Source organism: Catharus ustulatus, chromosome 25 (assembly GCF_009819885.2).
Source record: "Catharus ustulatus isolate bCatUst1 chromosome 25, bCatUst1.pri.v2, whole genome shotgun sequence".
Taxonomy (NCBI): domain Eukaryota; kingdom Metazoa; phylum Chordata; class Aves; order Passeriformes; family Turdidae; genus Catharus; species Catharus ustulatus.
In genome coordinates this window covers 2,663,104-2,679,072 of record NC_046245.1, presented here as the reverse complement: position 1 = coordinate 2,679,072, position 15,969 = coordinate 2,663,104, and the positions used below count along the sequence as shown (strand labels likewise).

Sequence of the window (15,969 nt, the reverse complement as noted above, 5' to 3'; positions counted from 1 at the left end):
AGGGTGTGACTCTTGTCTCCTGTGCTGCAGATCATCATCGTGGAGTTTGGTGGGAAACCCTTCAGCTGCTCCGGGCTCACCCTGAGCCAGTGGTTCTGGTGCATTTTTATTGGAGTGGGAGAGCTCCTGTGGGGCCAGGTAAGAGCCAGGCCCAAAATCCTGCTGGGAAAGGGAAAAGGGAGAGGGGAAAGGAAAGGAAAGGAAAGGAAAGGAAAGGAAAGGAAAGGAAAGGAAAGGAAAGGAAAGGAAAGGAAAGGAAAGGAAAGGAAAGGAAAGGAAAGGAAAGGAAAGGAAAGGAAAGGAAAGGAAAGGAAAGGAAAGGAAAGGAAAGGAAAAATGAGGAAAGATGAGGAGAGGAAAGGAAAGGAAAAATGAGGAAAGGAAAGATGAGGAAAGATGAAAGGAAAGATGAGGAAAGATGAGGAAAGGAAAGGAAAGATGAGGAAAGGAAAGGAAAGATAAGGAAAGGAAAGGAAAGGAAAGATGAGGAGAGGAAAGATGAGGAAAGGAGAGGAGGTCTCTCATCCCCTCCTCACTCCCACCCTGCTGCAGAGGGACACCCCCAGCAGTGACAGTGACATCCCTGCTCCATCCCCGCTGGGTCCTGGCAGCTCCCCCGGGCTGGTGGCACTGCCAGGACCTCAGGCCAAGTCACTGCCGTGTCCCTGACTGTCCCCAGCTGATCTGCACCGTCCCAACGAGCCACCTGAAGTTCCTGAAGGAAGCTGGGCACGGCATCACCAAGGAGGAGATCCCTGAGGAGGAGCTGCCCGAGGACGTGGACGAGATCGACCACGCGGAGATGGAGCTGCGGCGGGGGCAGATCCTCTGGTTCCGGGGGCTCAACAGGATCCAGACCCAGGTACCAGGGGGCAACGGGGCTGGGGGGGCTCAGCCTTCTCTGTCTGGTCCTGTCTCTTCCTCTGCAGAGGTTCTGTCTGCACAGAGGTGATGGCTGCTGCTCACAGGATGCCATCGCCTCCCAGGCCGGGCTGGCACCGGGAATTCCAGGAATTGGGAGAGCCTGGATGTGGGGACAGCTGGGGGGATGCTGTTCTGCTGCTGGTCACTGTCCTGGTGGTCACCTCTGCAGCACAGGAGGCTGTGAGGGGTGCACAGAGCTCCTCCAGGCTCTGCTGTGCTCTTGGGGTGCTGTTCCCAGTGGGAATGTGCCCAGCACTGGATCTGCCAGCACAGGGATCTGCCTCCCTGGTCCTGCTCCTTGTGCAGCTCCACACCCCACAAGGGGAGGAAAATCTCTCCATCTTCTTTTCACATCAGGTGGTTTTCTCTGACTTTTTTCCCAGATGTTTTCCTTTTTGTGGTTTTGTGCCCCTCACCTTCCCTGCAGGGCAGAGCTGTTCCAGGAGGGAAATCCTGGTGTCCCCTGAGCTGCTGGGTCACCTTTGTTCCTCCTCCTTTGTGTCCCTGTGACAAACAGCTGGCCCAGGGACAGGGGCTGGTGCAGAGTTCCCTTCTCCTCTGTGAGCTGTCCCCTGGCTGGTGTCACCTGGGTGGCCTCAGGGTGAAGCTCAGCCTGGATCCTGGGCTGGCTGTGAGCACTGAGGGGTGTTTGTGGGGGTAACCAGTGCTTCACTCATGAAAAAAACCACGCTGGGAGCTTCCAGGATCCATCCAGCTTCCATCTGGAGGAGGTCCAGATGTGCTGGAAATCTGGGAGTGCCAGAGGAGCTGAGCCTGGAGCTCCCTGGGTGTTTTGCTGTGCTGGAGCTGAGATGAGCTCAGAGCTCCTGGAGCCTCTTGAGGGTCCAACCTGAGCACTGGGGGGGCTCCTGTCCCCACCTGGGGTGTGTGAGAAGGGCACAGGGCCCTTCCCCTCAGGCCAGGGGAAAAGAGGGACATCAGGAGTGAAGCCATGTGTGAGACACCTCCACAAACCAGAGCTGGGGCTGCAGGAGGTGTCCAGAAGGTGCCACAAGGGCTGGCGTGACCCAGCCACAAAGTGCCCGGTCCCTCAAGCCTTGGGACACATCCACAGGGCATCCATGGCCCTAGAACCAGGATTCTGCATCCCCAGCAGCCCTGAGGCCTGGCACAGGGGCTGGAACATCTCCAGGAGCTGTGGGGAGCCCATGGAGTGTCCCCAAAGCAGCCCCACAGGGCACCAGGAGCCCTTTCCCAGCCCACTCACACCTCTGCCCGCCCTCTCTGCCTCTCTCTCTGCTCCTCCTGCAGATTTTCAGGTGTTTCCTCTGCCACTGCCCCCCACCACAGCCTTTTCCTGGTGCTCTGGGAAGGGCAGAGCCGGGCACTCTGCTCTCTCTGCTGCACCAGCAAAGCCCCACGTGGGGTTTGGGGGAGCGTGGGGTGGGGATGGGGGGGCTCTCTCCTCCTTCCTCCTCCTCTCCCTCACCTCTCCATCCTCCTCTTTCCTTGCTGTCTGTGTGTCTGCCCGGCCTCCCTGCTGTCCCCTCCCCTGTCCCTGTCCCTGTCCCTGTCCCTGGCAGGGTGTTGCTATCTCACTCTCTGGTTCTTTGCAGATGGACGTAGTTTACACATTCCAGACCGGCGCCTCCTCTTTGCAGGGAGCCCTCAGGAGACAGCCTTCCATCGTGAGCCAGCACCACGATGTAAAAAATGTTTCTAGCCCAACCCATGTAGCTCTTTCCTCCGTCAATTCCACTCCCACCACTTCTGCTGTTGCTGCTGCTGCATCTCCTCCTGCGGGCAGTGAGTGATGGTCTCTTACAATGCATGACTTCTAATGAGCACAGAGAGCACCTGCACCACCTAACCCCGCCTGCTCTCTCTCCCTCTCAGCCTTGACTCAGCCCCAACCCTCAAGGATGGGGTGGGAATCCCTTCAAAACTCCGGTTTTTATGCTGTCAGCAAAGTTATCAACCTTTCTGGTCCTTTCCCCTCCCCGTTCCGTGTTGCTTGCTGCAGTTTTACCTCTTCTCCTCCTTTGCAGGGCTGGTGGTTGAGTCCACCCTCACGAGGAGGGGAGGGCAAAAAATTGGCAGCTCTTGCTCAAAAAATCCCTGAGTTCACAGCATTGCTGGTCTGAGCCCAAATCCTGCTGGTTCTTCCCTCTGCCCAGCTCTGGGACACCCAGGGAAGGGCAGAGGTGTTGCTTGAAATCTCTTCTGGAGGCAGAGTGGCTGCAGGGACTGTCCCCAGGGCTGGCTGAGCCACAGGGAGGAGGGACAAGCAGGATTTGCTCCTGCTGTGGGTGCTGCCTGTGGTTCAGCTGGTGACACCTCAGGGGTGCTGTCCCCTCTTCTCTGTCCCCACCTGGGGACTTGCATGGCCTGGGGACAGAGCTGAGCCATCCCTGTGCTGCCCTGGGGACATCCCTGGGGCTCTGTGGGGACATCCCCAGGGCTCTGCTGGGGCCCAGGGCAGCCAGAGGATCCTTGGTGCTCACCTTGCTCTGCACACTCTGCATCTTGGGGTGTGCAGACGCTGCTCTGCATGGAAATGGGCATGGAAAACAATTCCTGCTGGGAATTCTGGGTCCTGGACCTGGCACTGGGTTTTCAGACCCCAAGAAAAGCCCTCTCTGTGTTCATTGAGGGCTCCTCTGCACATTCTGTGTGCCAGGGTGTGCAGACACTCAGCTGTGCATGGAAAACAATTCCTGCTGGTTCCCAGTGGGAATTCTGGGTCCTGGATCTGGCACTGGGTTTTCAGACCCCCAAAAAAACTCTCTGTGGGGTGCAGAGCCCCTCTGTGTTCATCATGGGCTCCTCTGCACATGCTGAGTCCCAGGGTGTGCGGGCACACAGCTGTGCATGGAAAACAATTTCTGCTGGGAATTCTGGGTCCTGGATCTGGCACTGGGTTTTCAGACCCCAAGAAAAGCCCTCTCTGTTCATTGAGGGCTCCTCTGCACATTCTGCATCCCAGGGTGTGCAGACACTCAGCTGTGCATGGAAAACAATTTCTGCTGGATCCTGGATCTGGTTCTGGGTTTTCAGACCCCAAGAAAAGCCCTCTCTGTTCATTGAGGGCTCCTCTGCACATGCTGGGTCCCAAGGTGTGCAGGCACACAGCTGTGCATGGAAATGGGCATGGAAACCACATTCCTGCTGGGTGTCAATGGGAATGCTGGATCCTGGGTTTACAGACCCCCCCAGAAAGGCCCTGGGTGATGTGGAACCCCTCAGTGTGTTGGTTGTTGGGGCTGGTGAGCACGTGGCCGTGGGTTCTGTCTGCAGGCTGGGAGCAGGGAATGTGTCTCTGCTGGATAATTGACTTTTTTATTGCACAGTCACTTATCCCCGTTCTCTTCTGATTAGAGAAATACCCTCAGTGACTTTCTGGAGAGCTTTCAGGCTCTGCTGTTTATGCACTGTGGGGGAGGAGAGAGAATTTGGGATAATTTTGTTTTCTCTCTGTTTAGCTGACTCTGAGGCTGGCAGCTGATTGGGTTTAACCCCAGCCATTCTGGAGCAGCACAGCTGCCTCCTGCTCCTGCTGCATCTGGGAAAACCTCCAGGATTTCCTGCTGGAATCAAATCTGCTTAGAGGGGCTCAGAGCAGAGGGGTTTGGAGGGGGGGAATGAGACCAAAATGCAGCTTTTTTGCAGTCTGTGGATTCGTGTTTTGCCCATTTTGCAGCGAGGGAATAGAAAACTTCACCAGGAGCTAACGCAGGGCTCCAAATCTTCCTGCTCTTTCCTTGCCTGGATTTCTCTCATTTCCCTCTGCTGCTTCCCTCTCTCCCAAAGCTCCTCTTCCCTCCACGCAGATCCCTCTCCTATGGATGAATTTTCCAGGCCTGGATTTGGCTGGAATTGCTGGAGAGGTGTCAGGAATGATGTTCAGGTTTTTTACTGGGAATTCTGCCCTGGGGGGCTCACCCAGCACGTGGAGCTTTCACATTTCAGGGGAATCATTTCCCAGCCTGGATGCTGCATTTGAAGGTTCCAGGTGGAGAGGAGGCAGGAACCAGGCTGTGGGTGGGAGGCAGGGGCGGCTCCAGCCTGGAATTCAGCTTGGCTCATTCACAACACATTTCCTCTCTGCTCCCTTCCTCTGACGAGGGAACAGCTGAATTCATCTCGCAGCAGGCCATGCAGGAAGGAGGAAAATCTGAGGGAAGCTGCAGCAGGAGCTCCTTGAGCAGCAGGCTGAGCACAGATTCCCTGGAATTGCTCCAGGGAGCCTTCCCTGCTGCTCCCAAACCCCCAGGGTCTGGAGGTCATTCCTTGGGAGAGGAGAACTCCTGATCCCACATGAGCTCTGCACAGAGCTGAGGCTTCTGTGGAGCTGCTCCTAAATCTGAGCTTGGAGATGTCACCCCCTTGTGGTTCTGACAGTCCTGGGCTGTCCTTGGTCACCACCTTGAGGTTCTGGCAGTCCTGGGCTCTCCTTGGCCACCCCCTTGTGGTTCTGGCAGTCCTGGGCTCTCCTTGGCCATGTCCTCATGGCTCTGGCAGTCTCTCCTTGGGCTTGCTTGGATTTTTTCTCCTGGATTCTGTTGGTTTTTCAGGGGTCAGGACTTGCTGTTCTCAAGTCACAGCTGATGTGACCAATGGTCAGTGTGAGGTGGCCTTGGTGGTGTCCCTTGTCCTGTGCATTCCTCTGAATTTATCCAGGGTTATCAAAGCACAAATCCAGCTCTGAATTGGTTCCCAGCTCCCTCAAATTCCCATTTTTCCCAGCCAGTGGTGCCCCAGCACTGGGGATACCCAGCCCAGGCTCATCCCCCTCAGGTTTGTGCCCTGCTCCCTGTGCAGGAGCTCCTGGGGCTGCTTCCAGCTGGGATGAGCTGAGCCTGTGCCAGGAAATTCCTCCTGACCCTGAGCCAGGTGCAAAACACACTTGGAAGGGTGAGAGGGGACAGGGAGAACTCCCAGGGTTCCAGGCACAAGGAAGGATTTTGTGGGATCAGAAATCCTCAGGAAGTTTTTTTTGGTGCTAGGGGGGTGGAGTGGCACACCCAGGGACAGTTTGAAAAAAGGGACAGTTCAGCCCAGCCCATCTCAGCAGGATTTGGGGTGAGGTCTCTGCTCCCCCAGCTCCTGCTGCCCTCACCACCAAGGGCATTTCTGGATCCAGCTCTGCTCTCCCCACTCCCTCAGCTGGGAGGATTCCCACAGGGGTGCTGCTCCCCCTCCCCTTTGGTGGGATCTGAGGATTTTGTGCCACAGCCGTGGGGACACCACAGGAGCAGGCAGGGGATGTTCCTCAGGGGTGGGGAGCAGGTGGAGGCAGCTGAGGAGGAGCAAAGCACAATGACTAAAATTGCTCCAGGGAACCTTCCCTGCTGCTTCCAGGGGTGCTGGACAAATCTCCAGGGGTCTGGAGGTGATTCTGTGGGATCTCCTGGTGCCACTTGAGCTCTGCTCCACAGAGCTGAGGCTTCTGCTGCTTCCCTAAAACCCCAGCAGAGCTGGGATGTGACACTTGTCACCCACCTGATCCAAAATCTGTGAGCTGGGAGGGTTTGAGGCTGGAATTCCAGAGGCTCTGGAGGGAGCAGGGAATCCTGGTGTGTTCCCAGAGCTCTCCCTCCCATTCCCTGGTGCTCCAAACCAGGCTCTGCATCTCCTGGATTTTTGGGCTTTCCCAGGATTGTGTGTGTGTGTGGCTGGGATTCCTTTAGAACATCCAGCACAATCTGAATTGGTTCCCAGCTCCATCAAATTCCTGTTTTTCCAGGACTTTGGGCAGCACTGGGTCTCCTGCAGGTGCAGGGAAGGATCCAGAGCTCCAGCAGTGCGGGGAACCCCCCACACTCACCCAGATCCGCTTCCCTCCTCAAAACAACCTGGGCAACACCTTTGGGGAGCCCCATTCCTTCCCAGAGGTGCAGGAAGGAGCCTCCCCAAGCCCACCCACGGCTCCCACAGTAGGTTGTGCCCCCGCTCTTTGCCTAACCCACCTCCCTTCGGAGCCGTAGTTCCCCCACCTCGCTGTCCTGTGTCCGTGTGCACACACACACACCCCCCCAAATTTAACGACTAATTCCCACCTTTTGGCTTCCGTCCATGCAGAGTGGTGATGTTGGGGTGGTGGATTTGAGTGGTCCTGTGTCTTTTCTTGCAGCTGGTGGGTTCCCACCACCACCCCTGTAGTGCCTGACTGACCCCAGTTCACCGTAGATGTCTCATTTTTGACCGAGCTGTCTGTTCAGTGGTGATTTTTGTTGCTGTGGTCGTGCTGTTTTTTTTTTGGTTTCTCGTTTTTATTTTTTTGTTCCATGGTTGTCTCTCATCATTTAATTTCATTTCTCCCTCGAGCTCTGCCCTCTGGCAGCCTGACTGACCCCTGTTTTTTTCTCCCCCCCAACTCGCCACGCCGCTCAGATCAAAGTGGTGAATGCGTTCCGTAGCTCCCTGTACGAAGGCCTCGAGAAACCCGAATCCAGAAGCTCCATCCATAACTTCATGACTCACCCAGAGTTCATCCTGGAGGAAGACGAGCCTCGGACACCATTCCTTGACGGCACCGAAGACGAGCCCGAGCCTGACGGACTCCAAAAACGAGGTGGGGGCAACCTGGGGGGTTCAACAGCCCTGAACAGAAACAACAACGCCGTGGAGAGCGAGTTCAGCTTTCCAGAGCCTGGGAGCCCCTTCCACAGCCTGGAGACATCAGTTTGACCTTAGAACTTGGAATTTCCCCCCTCCTCCTCCTCCTCTTCTTCGTCCTCGTCCACCTCGGCCCTGTGTGGTGCCAGCAGCAGGGACTGGTCGCACGCCGCGGTCGCTCCGTGTCAAACTGCTCATGCCTGTATCATCATCTGGGTTGGTTTTTATTTTGGGGAGGGGAAGGGAGGGTGTGGAGGGGTTTATCTGGGGTTTTTTTGTTTTGTTTTGGTCTTTTTTTTTATCATTGTTTAGCAGTGGGAACCAGAGTACCACCAGGCTGGGTGTTGGGAGAGAGGCTAAGCCAAAAAAAAAAAATCACCCAAAAAAAGCCAGTTGTGCATCTCCATCCCTGATTTTCTGTGGTACTCACCCAGGGAAAGCTGCCAGGTTTTTTCCTCTCCAAGAGTTGGGCTCCAAGCACCTGGAGCCAGGAGGTTTTCACTTTGGAAAAAATGCATGTTCCAAGGAAATTCAAATTGTTGTAGTCTTACACGCCCTCAGCCCGAAGGCTGGGGGTGCACTTGTGACTTGATTTTACTTTTTCTTTTTTGGTGGGGTTTTATTTTTTCCACTCGTGGTTTTTAGAGGTTTTTTTTTCTTCTAATGTTGGGGTTTGCTCTTTGCTTGTGGGATTTGCCTCCCTGCCCAGTGGGAAGTGGGGAGGGGCAGTCACCGCTCCAGTGTGAAAATTAAGGAATAAACTAAAAAATCCCAGCCAGGGGAAGGTGTTTACTCCAAGGTTGAGAGACCCAGGGATGCCCACCAGTCTTCCACCTTTGAAAAATGCTACCTGGGCTTTTTCCAGCTCCCCCTCTCTGTGTGCCCACACGTTTTTCTCTCTCTCTTGTTTCCAAACTGGGAGATGAGAAATGAAGGTGGCTCGGCTCTAACCTTGCAGGAGGGGAGAGATTCTGAATTTTCCTGCAAAGGTGGAGGTGAAACCGCCAGGGAAGAGGTGGGAGAACCCCCAGGTTGTGAGGGACGCAGCTTCTCCCCCAAGAATTTTTAGAAGAGGCCTCTCTGCTGCTCTCAGTTGGGGGGAAACTCGGTGAGAGGATTTGTGCAGCTCTCCCAGCTCCTGCCCTCCGGAGCAGAGGGAGTTTTTCCCTTTTTCTGTGCTCTTGGGGTCCAGCACCCCTCAGCCCCGCTGTGCCAGCTCCAAGGAAGCGCTGAGGGATCCGGGAGGAGGCTCCAGCTGTGCCCAAAAGCCTCAGTGGGAGGATGAGTGGAGAACCCTGAGGGCACAGCAGGTCCTGAATCCTGAGAGGGATCAATCCAGCTGCCTCATGATCCAGCAGAAGGCAGGGAAGGCCGTGAATGATCCCTGATTTTCCTGGAGGTTTGGCTTGGGTGGCTGCAGGTCTTCCAGAGGAGGTGCTGCTGGAGGCTTGGCCTCACAACCAAAATTGTTTTTTTTTTTATTTGGAGGTCATCTCTTCCCCTCACCTCCACCCCTCAGAATAATCCAGTGAGAGTCCCATTCCCTGGAGCTCCTCTGGATTGTCCCTGTGGAGCAGGAGGGGCTGTGAACTCCTCCTTTCCTTTGGGGTGAAGCTGTGCCCACCTCCCTGCTGTCCTTGGGGAGCAGAGGGAATGTTGTGGGAGCGCCTGGCCGAGCTCATTCCCATCCCTGGGAGCACAGAAGGGATTTTTGGGGAAGGCTCTGGCTGGGTTCTGCCCCCCTCTCCCGTCAGGAACGCACAGCGGAATCGCCGGTGCCTTGTGCCAGCACTGCCTGCAGCACCTCCTGCCACGCCAGGGCCCAGATCTTTGCCAAGATTTAAGTGTTCCTTAAACCAAAAAAACACAAACCAAGTGTCTTCGCTTCGCCCTCGTCCTTCCCGCGCTGGGGGAGGAAGAGGAGGGAAGGACCAGCTTGTTCCTGCTGAGGAAAGGTCCTTAAAAATCCCAAAAATCCTAAAAAAATATCCCAAATATTCCAAATATCCTGGTGCTGGCGAGCTGGGCTTTGTTCACTGCCAACAGCAAGAAGAAATTGCCACCACTGCCCGTCCCCAAATTCAGTGTCCACCCCATGCCTGGCTCCTCCTTCTCTCTCTCCCCCCCAAAAAAATAATCCAGGGGAGTGAGGGGATCTTGGGTTAAACACCAGGAAAAACAAACACAAAAAAAACCCCCAAACAAGGGGTGGTTATGGGGTTTTGGTTCTGTGCTAAAGGTGACGTTGCTTAAAAAAAAAACAAAAAAAAAATCACTTTTTCTATTTTAAATACTTGCAAAAAAACCAAAAAAAAAAAGAGAGAGGATATGGTGTTCTTACAAGCTTACATAAATATTTATTAAATACTTTTTGGGGGGGGGGAATGCACCAATTTTTTTCTTTTTTCTTTTGATATTTTTTTAATACCTCAGACCTGTTGAAAAAAATTTTAAAAAAACAAAAAAAAAAGAAGAAAGACTCAAACCAACAACAACTTCAAGCCAACTTTGGAGGCTCTCAAAGTCACTCCCAGAAATCTGTGACTGGCAGGGTTTGCCACAGGGGTCTGGTTGTTCCTTTAGTTTGCTCTATTTTTGTCGTTCTAGTTTCCATTTTAGGAGTGGGGGGAGGGAGAAAATAATGCTATATAAATATTATGCAAAAAAAAAAAAACAAAAAAAAAAAAGAAAAAAGAAAAAAATCTAGTTTTCTTTAGCTCAGAAACTGATATTTTTACGTCAGCCATATGTATTTTGTTTAAAGAAAAGAAAGAAAATAAAGAAATCTCGAGTCCCACCACTGTGTGAGGGCAGTTGCAAGGGACACTTTAATTAATTCCGTGGATTAATTAATTCAGCCATCGGATGCCAGTCAGCTTCCTTTTCTCTGAGCAGCCATCTTTCTACTTAGACGTGAGTTGGATGACACAAATGGGGTTTTTTTATATAAATATCTATAAATTATGTTGGTGTATGGCTGGTTGCTTCAAGTATAAATGTTTCTTGTGCAGATTTCCTGTAAAGTTTTTTCTTTTTTGTTGTTGTTGTTGTTGTTGTTTTTGGGTTAAGTTTCAGTGATATCCTGGCAGCAGCTGACTCTTGGCTTAAGTTATTGAGGACATTACACACACAAAAAAAACAAAAAGAGATTTGGGGGAGATTGGTGCTCCAACAAAAAAAAAATAAAATAAAAAAAATACAAAAAGGCATGGTCGGCGGCACGGACTTTTGGGGACTTCTCTGCAACATGCCTTGACTAGGGGGAGATATAAATATACATATAAATATATATTATTATGAATAATTTCTGGTTTTTCGCTTTGTTTGAACTGCCACGAGTGCGCACGGAGCAGGGGAGGGCCATGCCCGCCAAGTCACCCCCTCCCCTCCTCGTTGTGATCCGTGTTCAACTTGCCTTGGAATGCTTTGTTATTAAAACACTCTGAACATCCTTCTGCATCCAGTTCTTGATCCCAGCAGGGCCCCTTGGTGGATTTTCCGTGGATTTTCCGTGGAATTGGCGGATTGGTACCAAAGACATCCCGCCGCGGCCTCTTGAGGCGTTTTCGCTTTCTCCTGCTGAGGGGTTTTTTTTTTTTTTATGATTTGCACAGGGAGAAGGGTGTGGGGAGGGGATTTCATTTCATTTTTTTTCTTTTTTACCCCCAAAGGTTTTCCGTGCAATAAAGCTTCCAAGTGATATTTTTGAAGGAAACAAACTAAATCCCATTTTAGCATGGGCGGCCTGCACGGCTTTTCCCCGCCATGTTGGGCCTGCAGGCCTCAGCCTCTCTCTGAGGGTGACCTGAGGGGACAGCTGGAAAAAAATAAAATAAAACCCCATTCCAAATGCAGCAGGGCATCTCTGAGGTGGCACTGCCAGCTCCTGTCACCCTCTGTGACCATCCCTGAGGTTTTTGTCACTCAGGGGGCGCCGGGGCCTGCATCGCTTCTGCTCCATCCTCAGCCCCTCATGGAGGCCCCAAAATTCCCCTCCTGCATCCCCAAAATTCCCCTCCTGCACCCCCAAATGTCCCCTCAGGGCACAGGGATGTGGGAGAAACTTTATCCTGCTCCTTTTTCACCCAAACAGGGGGATTTGGGCACCTTTTTCTCTCCAGCATCCTCCTCTCAGCCTGACTCTTCTCTACCCAAATCCTCCAATTTTCATCCTGCAAAGCCCATGGCTAAAACTGTCTTTAGTTTATTTCCTCCCCTTCAATAAATATATATATATATACAGTCTGAACTCAACATTTATGTGTGTGTATATATATTTATCCAACGCTCTCACAAAACAAAAAAACTTTCTTTTGAAGAGGGCACGTGGAGCTGAGTTTTTCTTTTTTTTTTTTTTTTTTCCAGTAACTCAGTATAATAAGCACCGGTATTTTTGTATAAAAAACAAGAGAGAGAAAAAAGAAAAAAAAAAAAAACACAAACCAAAATACAAAACAAAAGACTGAATATTATGTGGTATGCATGACATTAAAAAAACAAAACAATGGTGGTTTCAAAGCAATATGTACCCTGGTGTGTTTGCCATATCCTAGAGTCCAGCTTAAAGTGCACCTGATCTGTATTGCATTTTGATATTAATCTCTATGTACAATGTTTTGCATGTAATTTATATGGATCTTGGGAGAAAAAAAAAAAAAAAAGAATCTGAATGAATTGTCCGTTGGCTTCTTCCGAGATAACAGAATCCAAGCAGAGACAATAATCCAAAGTGGAAGCAGCAGAGTGGGAAAAGGGGGTGAAGTTAAAAAAAATAAAAATATGAAGAGGGATAAAAGGGAATGGTTTGGAATCAATAAAGCTTTGGCTGTTGAGCAGAAACAATGAGAGAATAAAATGTGCCCACGTGTGACTGTGCCGTCCTCCGTGTGTCCACCTGTCCCAAACCCTCCCAGGAATGGCTCCATCCCCTGGGCTGGGCAGGGCTGGGGATCCAACCCAACCCAAACTCCCCTTGGTGCGGGGTTTCTGTCATTTAGTCCCCAAATTGCTGCCAAATGTCACCAAAGTGGTGCTGCTGGGCTGGGAGGGGCTGCCCTGGGTAGGGATCCTCTCTGTGCCCATTCATTCTCCCTCTCTGTGCCCACTCTCCCCTCTCTTTGCCCACTCTGTCCTCTCTGTGTCCATTCATTCTCCCTTCTTTTATCCCCATTCTCCCCTCTCCTTGCCCATTTTCCTCTTTGCCCATTCTCCCCTCTCTCTCTTTGCCCATTCTCCTCTCTCTTTGCTCATTCTCCCCTCTCTGTGCCCACTCTTTCCTCTCTTTGTCCATTTTCCCCTCTTTTATCCCCATTCTCCCCTCTCTGTGCCCATTCTCCCCTCTCTCTTTTCCCATTCTCTCTCTCTTTGCCCATTCTCTGTGCCCAGTTTGGAGCTGCTGAGGTGATCCTTGGTGGAGTTGGGATCTCCATCTCCTCAGGATCGGCTTTGTCAGGAAAATTAATCCACAAACACCACAGGTTCATGTCCAGAAAGGAGACACAGGAGTCCCTTTTGCTTTATTCCAATAAAGGGAGAGGCCATGGGGTCTATCAGATATTTGGAGGTCTCGGCCTCCTTTTTATCCCAATTTCCATCTCTCTTTCCCCATTGCTGAAGCACAGACTTCCCAAACACTGATACCTGAGATTCCTCTCTAATATACAACCCTCCCTTTTAATTTTTAATTCTTACAGAGTTCATAGTTTCACCCTCACCATTTTTTCTTTCATCTTCCAATAACCAGTTTCATTTATCAGCAAACCTACAGTTTGTTTGTAAAGACAAATCCCACATTCCTCTCAGCTTCAATCCACATCCTGCTCCCATTCCCCACAGGCCTTTCCCTCCAAAGACAAAATTTGTCCAGAGAAGAAGGGAAATGGGAAATAAAAGCAACCAGGTCCTTAAATCCTCTCATTCCTGCTTAAATCCTCTCATTCCCAAGCATTGATTGTAATGCTGTTTTTTATGGAGAAGCTTTGAGTCTTCAAAACCCCAGGGCCATGATGAGAAAATCCCAGTGGGTTGGAAGAAAATTCAATCCCAAACATCTCCAACTTGATTCTTGCAGCTGATTCCACGGGACGGGAATTGGGGAAAAATTTTGTTGTGCAGTGTCACCCTCTTCTTTTCCCTGCTTTCCCAGGGAGGTGTCCATGCCCACAGCTCTTACAGCCACAATTCTTTTTTAATTATTATTTATTTTAAAAAAGGCTGGGAACTCAAAATATCATCCAGTTTGGAATTCACATCCCTGTGGCGCCTCAAGGGCTGCGGGGCTCTGGCAGGGAGTGGGGACCATTATTGGGACATGGGGAGGAATTTCCTCATGGAAAGGGTGGCCAAACTTTGGAAGAGGCTGCCCAAGGAATTTTGGAGTCCCCTCCGTCCCTGGAGGTGACAGGGAAGGACTGGACGTGGCACTGAGGTCTCTGGGGATCGGGAACAGCTTTGATGATGATGGAGGGATTTTTCACCCCAAATTCTGCGTGCACAGAACAGGGTAGTGAAACGCAGCCCTATTCGTTTCACAGGGAGAAGCTTTGCTCCCTTTTTGACGTATTTTTGAAACGCGGGGATGTAAAAAATAGAAAAATCCCCCCCACTCCCCCTCAGGCACCCGTGGGGCGGGTGAAGCCACTTCCGGCTGCGTGAGGCCACTTCCGGCCTGGTGAAACGCACTTCCGGCCGTGTGAAGCCATTTCCGCCCGTGTGAAGGCACTTCCGGCCGCCTGAAGCCACTTCCTGCCGCCATCTTGGCGGCGGGCGCGCTGAGGCTGCGCGCGCGCCGGGCGCCATCTTTGAGCCGGGCACCGGGGACACGGCGGCGGCGGCGGCCCCGGCGGAGCGCGGCGACAGCGGCACGGCGGCCCCCGGGGGCTCGGTAAAACTCCCTGATCCACCGTAAATAGAAGCGCTTCGGAGCCCCGCGGTGGCTAGAGGGGGTGGAGATGGGGGGACGGGAGGTGAAGGGGGGGTGGGTGCTGAGCTGGCGGCTCTGGAGGCCGCGCGTCCCCCGCGCTGTGCCCGCGGCGGGAGGAGAGATCGCTGAGGTGGGATGAGGTGGGATGAAGTGGAATTAAGTAGAATTAATGGTAATAAAGGCGGGATGAGGAGGTTTTCCTATCCCCGGGGTTTTGGGGAGGGGGAGCTGCGTGCCCAGGGTAGGCCCCAGGCCTTTCCCTCAGCCTTGTCCTCCCTTTTAAAATCGCGATCCCAGCGCAGGTTCTTTATAAATCTCCTCATTTTCAGGTAAAACCTCCTTCCTTCCTGCTCTAGCAACGCGTCTGAGGGGCATTTCTAACGTAGTCACCTAATTCCTCCTCATTCCCTAAAGAACTTGACGAGCTGAGTAACTCTGGATGCTGAATTCCCTCGCCTAGGTTGTTAAAACAACGCGATTCGGTGAATTTTTGGGGTTTTTATTGTTTTTTAAAGGTTGGAGCTGAGAGGTTTCTGTTTTCTGACGTCGGTTTTTGTCACGGAAACGCCAAAAGGAGCTTTTTGTTGTTGTTGTTGAGAGCCTCCGGGTTATTCCCAGAATTAGTCAGGGTGACACTTCCTAAATAAAAACCTAAATAAAAATAAATAAAAGGAGATTTCCTGGGGAATGAAGGATTTTGGGGTTGAATTTGGGCACAGCTGAGGCAGGAAGTGTTGCTGGATGTGTCCAGTGAAAATTTCCGGAGGGTGTCACTTCCCAGCTCCAGTGACACTTTACCAAGGTGAAATCCAGGAGAAATTTAATAAATTTATTTAAATCCCTTTTTTAATAAAACATTTTAGTGAGGAGGAGGAATTGTCACAGGAAATCGCTGGGGTTGGACTCAGAAATATAGGGGAAAAAAATTAAATTCTTTAATTTTTCTTATTTTATTGAAGAGTGGATTTAGCAGCTTCCCTTGGTTTGGGATTGATTCCCGAGGAGGGGAAAAAAAAAAGGCTTTAAAAAAGGGGTTAAAATGTGAAATTCCTGGTGCTTTTCCTTCTTTGTCACCTGGTAAACAGGAGGTGAATCATCAAATGTCGTCAGGAATTGCAGGCACGAATGGAACAGGGGGAGAGGCTTTTCCAGGGAAATTTGGGGCTTCAAATTCAGGAATTCCTCACAGGGAGGTGCAGGAAAATTTCTCTTGGGTATTTTGATTTTTTTTTTTCCCTGGAAAAATAAGTTTGTGATTTTTTTTTTCTTCTTTGACCTGGTTTTTGCTGACCCTCAGCTACTGCATTTTTGATTTTTTTATTTTAATTTTTTTTTTTACAAATCATCAGTTTAAAAATATTTTACCACAAAAATTGTAATGGAATTCTGGACAAAAAAAAAAAAAAAGTGTTTAAAATTCTTATTAACTTCAATTAATTTGAGCCCTGTGAGCACCAGAGTTACTCACTTTTATTCAGATTTTTTTTGTTTGGATTGCCACCTTGACACCAGTTAAAAAAAAGTTTTTAATGAACATTTTTAAT

General features: G+C 51.1%; 2 protein-coding genes across 8 annotated transcripts in view; one reads left to right on the top strand and one right to left on the bottom strand.

Annotated features, from left to right (window-relative positions):
* ATP2B4 (ATPase plasma membrane Ca2+ transporting 4) overlaps positions 1-12,373 on the top strand; it is a 72,776-nt gene extending 60,403 nt beyond the window's left edge. For 4 of the 7 annotated variants that reach the window (XM_033079971.1, XM_033079968.1, XM_033079969.1 and 1 more), the window contains 3 exons: positions 31-138; positions 680-862; positions 7,279-12,373. In XM_033079971.1, coding sequence (XP_032935862.1) covers positions 31-138; positions 680-862; positions 7,279-7,575 — 588 coding nt within the window. In that variant the 3' untranslated portion in view covers positions 7,576-12,373. Of the gene's footprint in view, positions 1-30; positions 139-679; positions 863-2,501; positions 2,692-7,278 lie in introns of all 7 variants that reach the window. The other 3 variants (XM_033079973.2, XM_033079972.2, XM_033079974.1) reach the window with 2 other exon arrangements.
* Positions 2,698-5,357, bottom strand: LOC122149454. Its single transcript, XM_042779980.1, has 2 exons — positions 3,421-5,357; positions 2,698-3,389 (listed from the first exon to the last, which is right to left on the bottom strand). The coding sequence occupies exons 1-2, from the start codon at positions 4,046-4,048 to the stop codon at positions 3,010-3,012; spliced, it is 1,008 nt and encodes a 335-aa protein (XP_042635914.1). The 5' UTR covers positions 4,049-5,357; the 3' UTR covers positions 2,698-3,009.
* Positions 12,374-15,969: the final 3,596 nt, after the last annotated feature.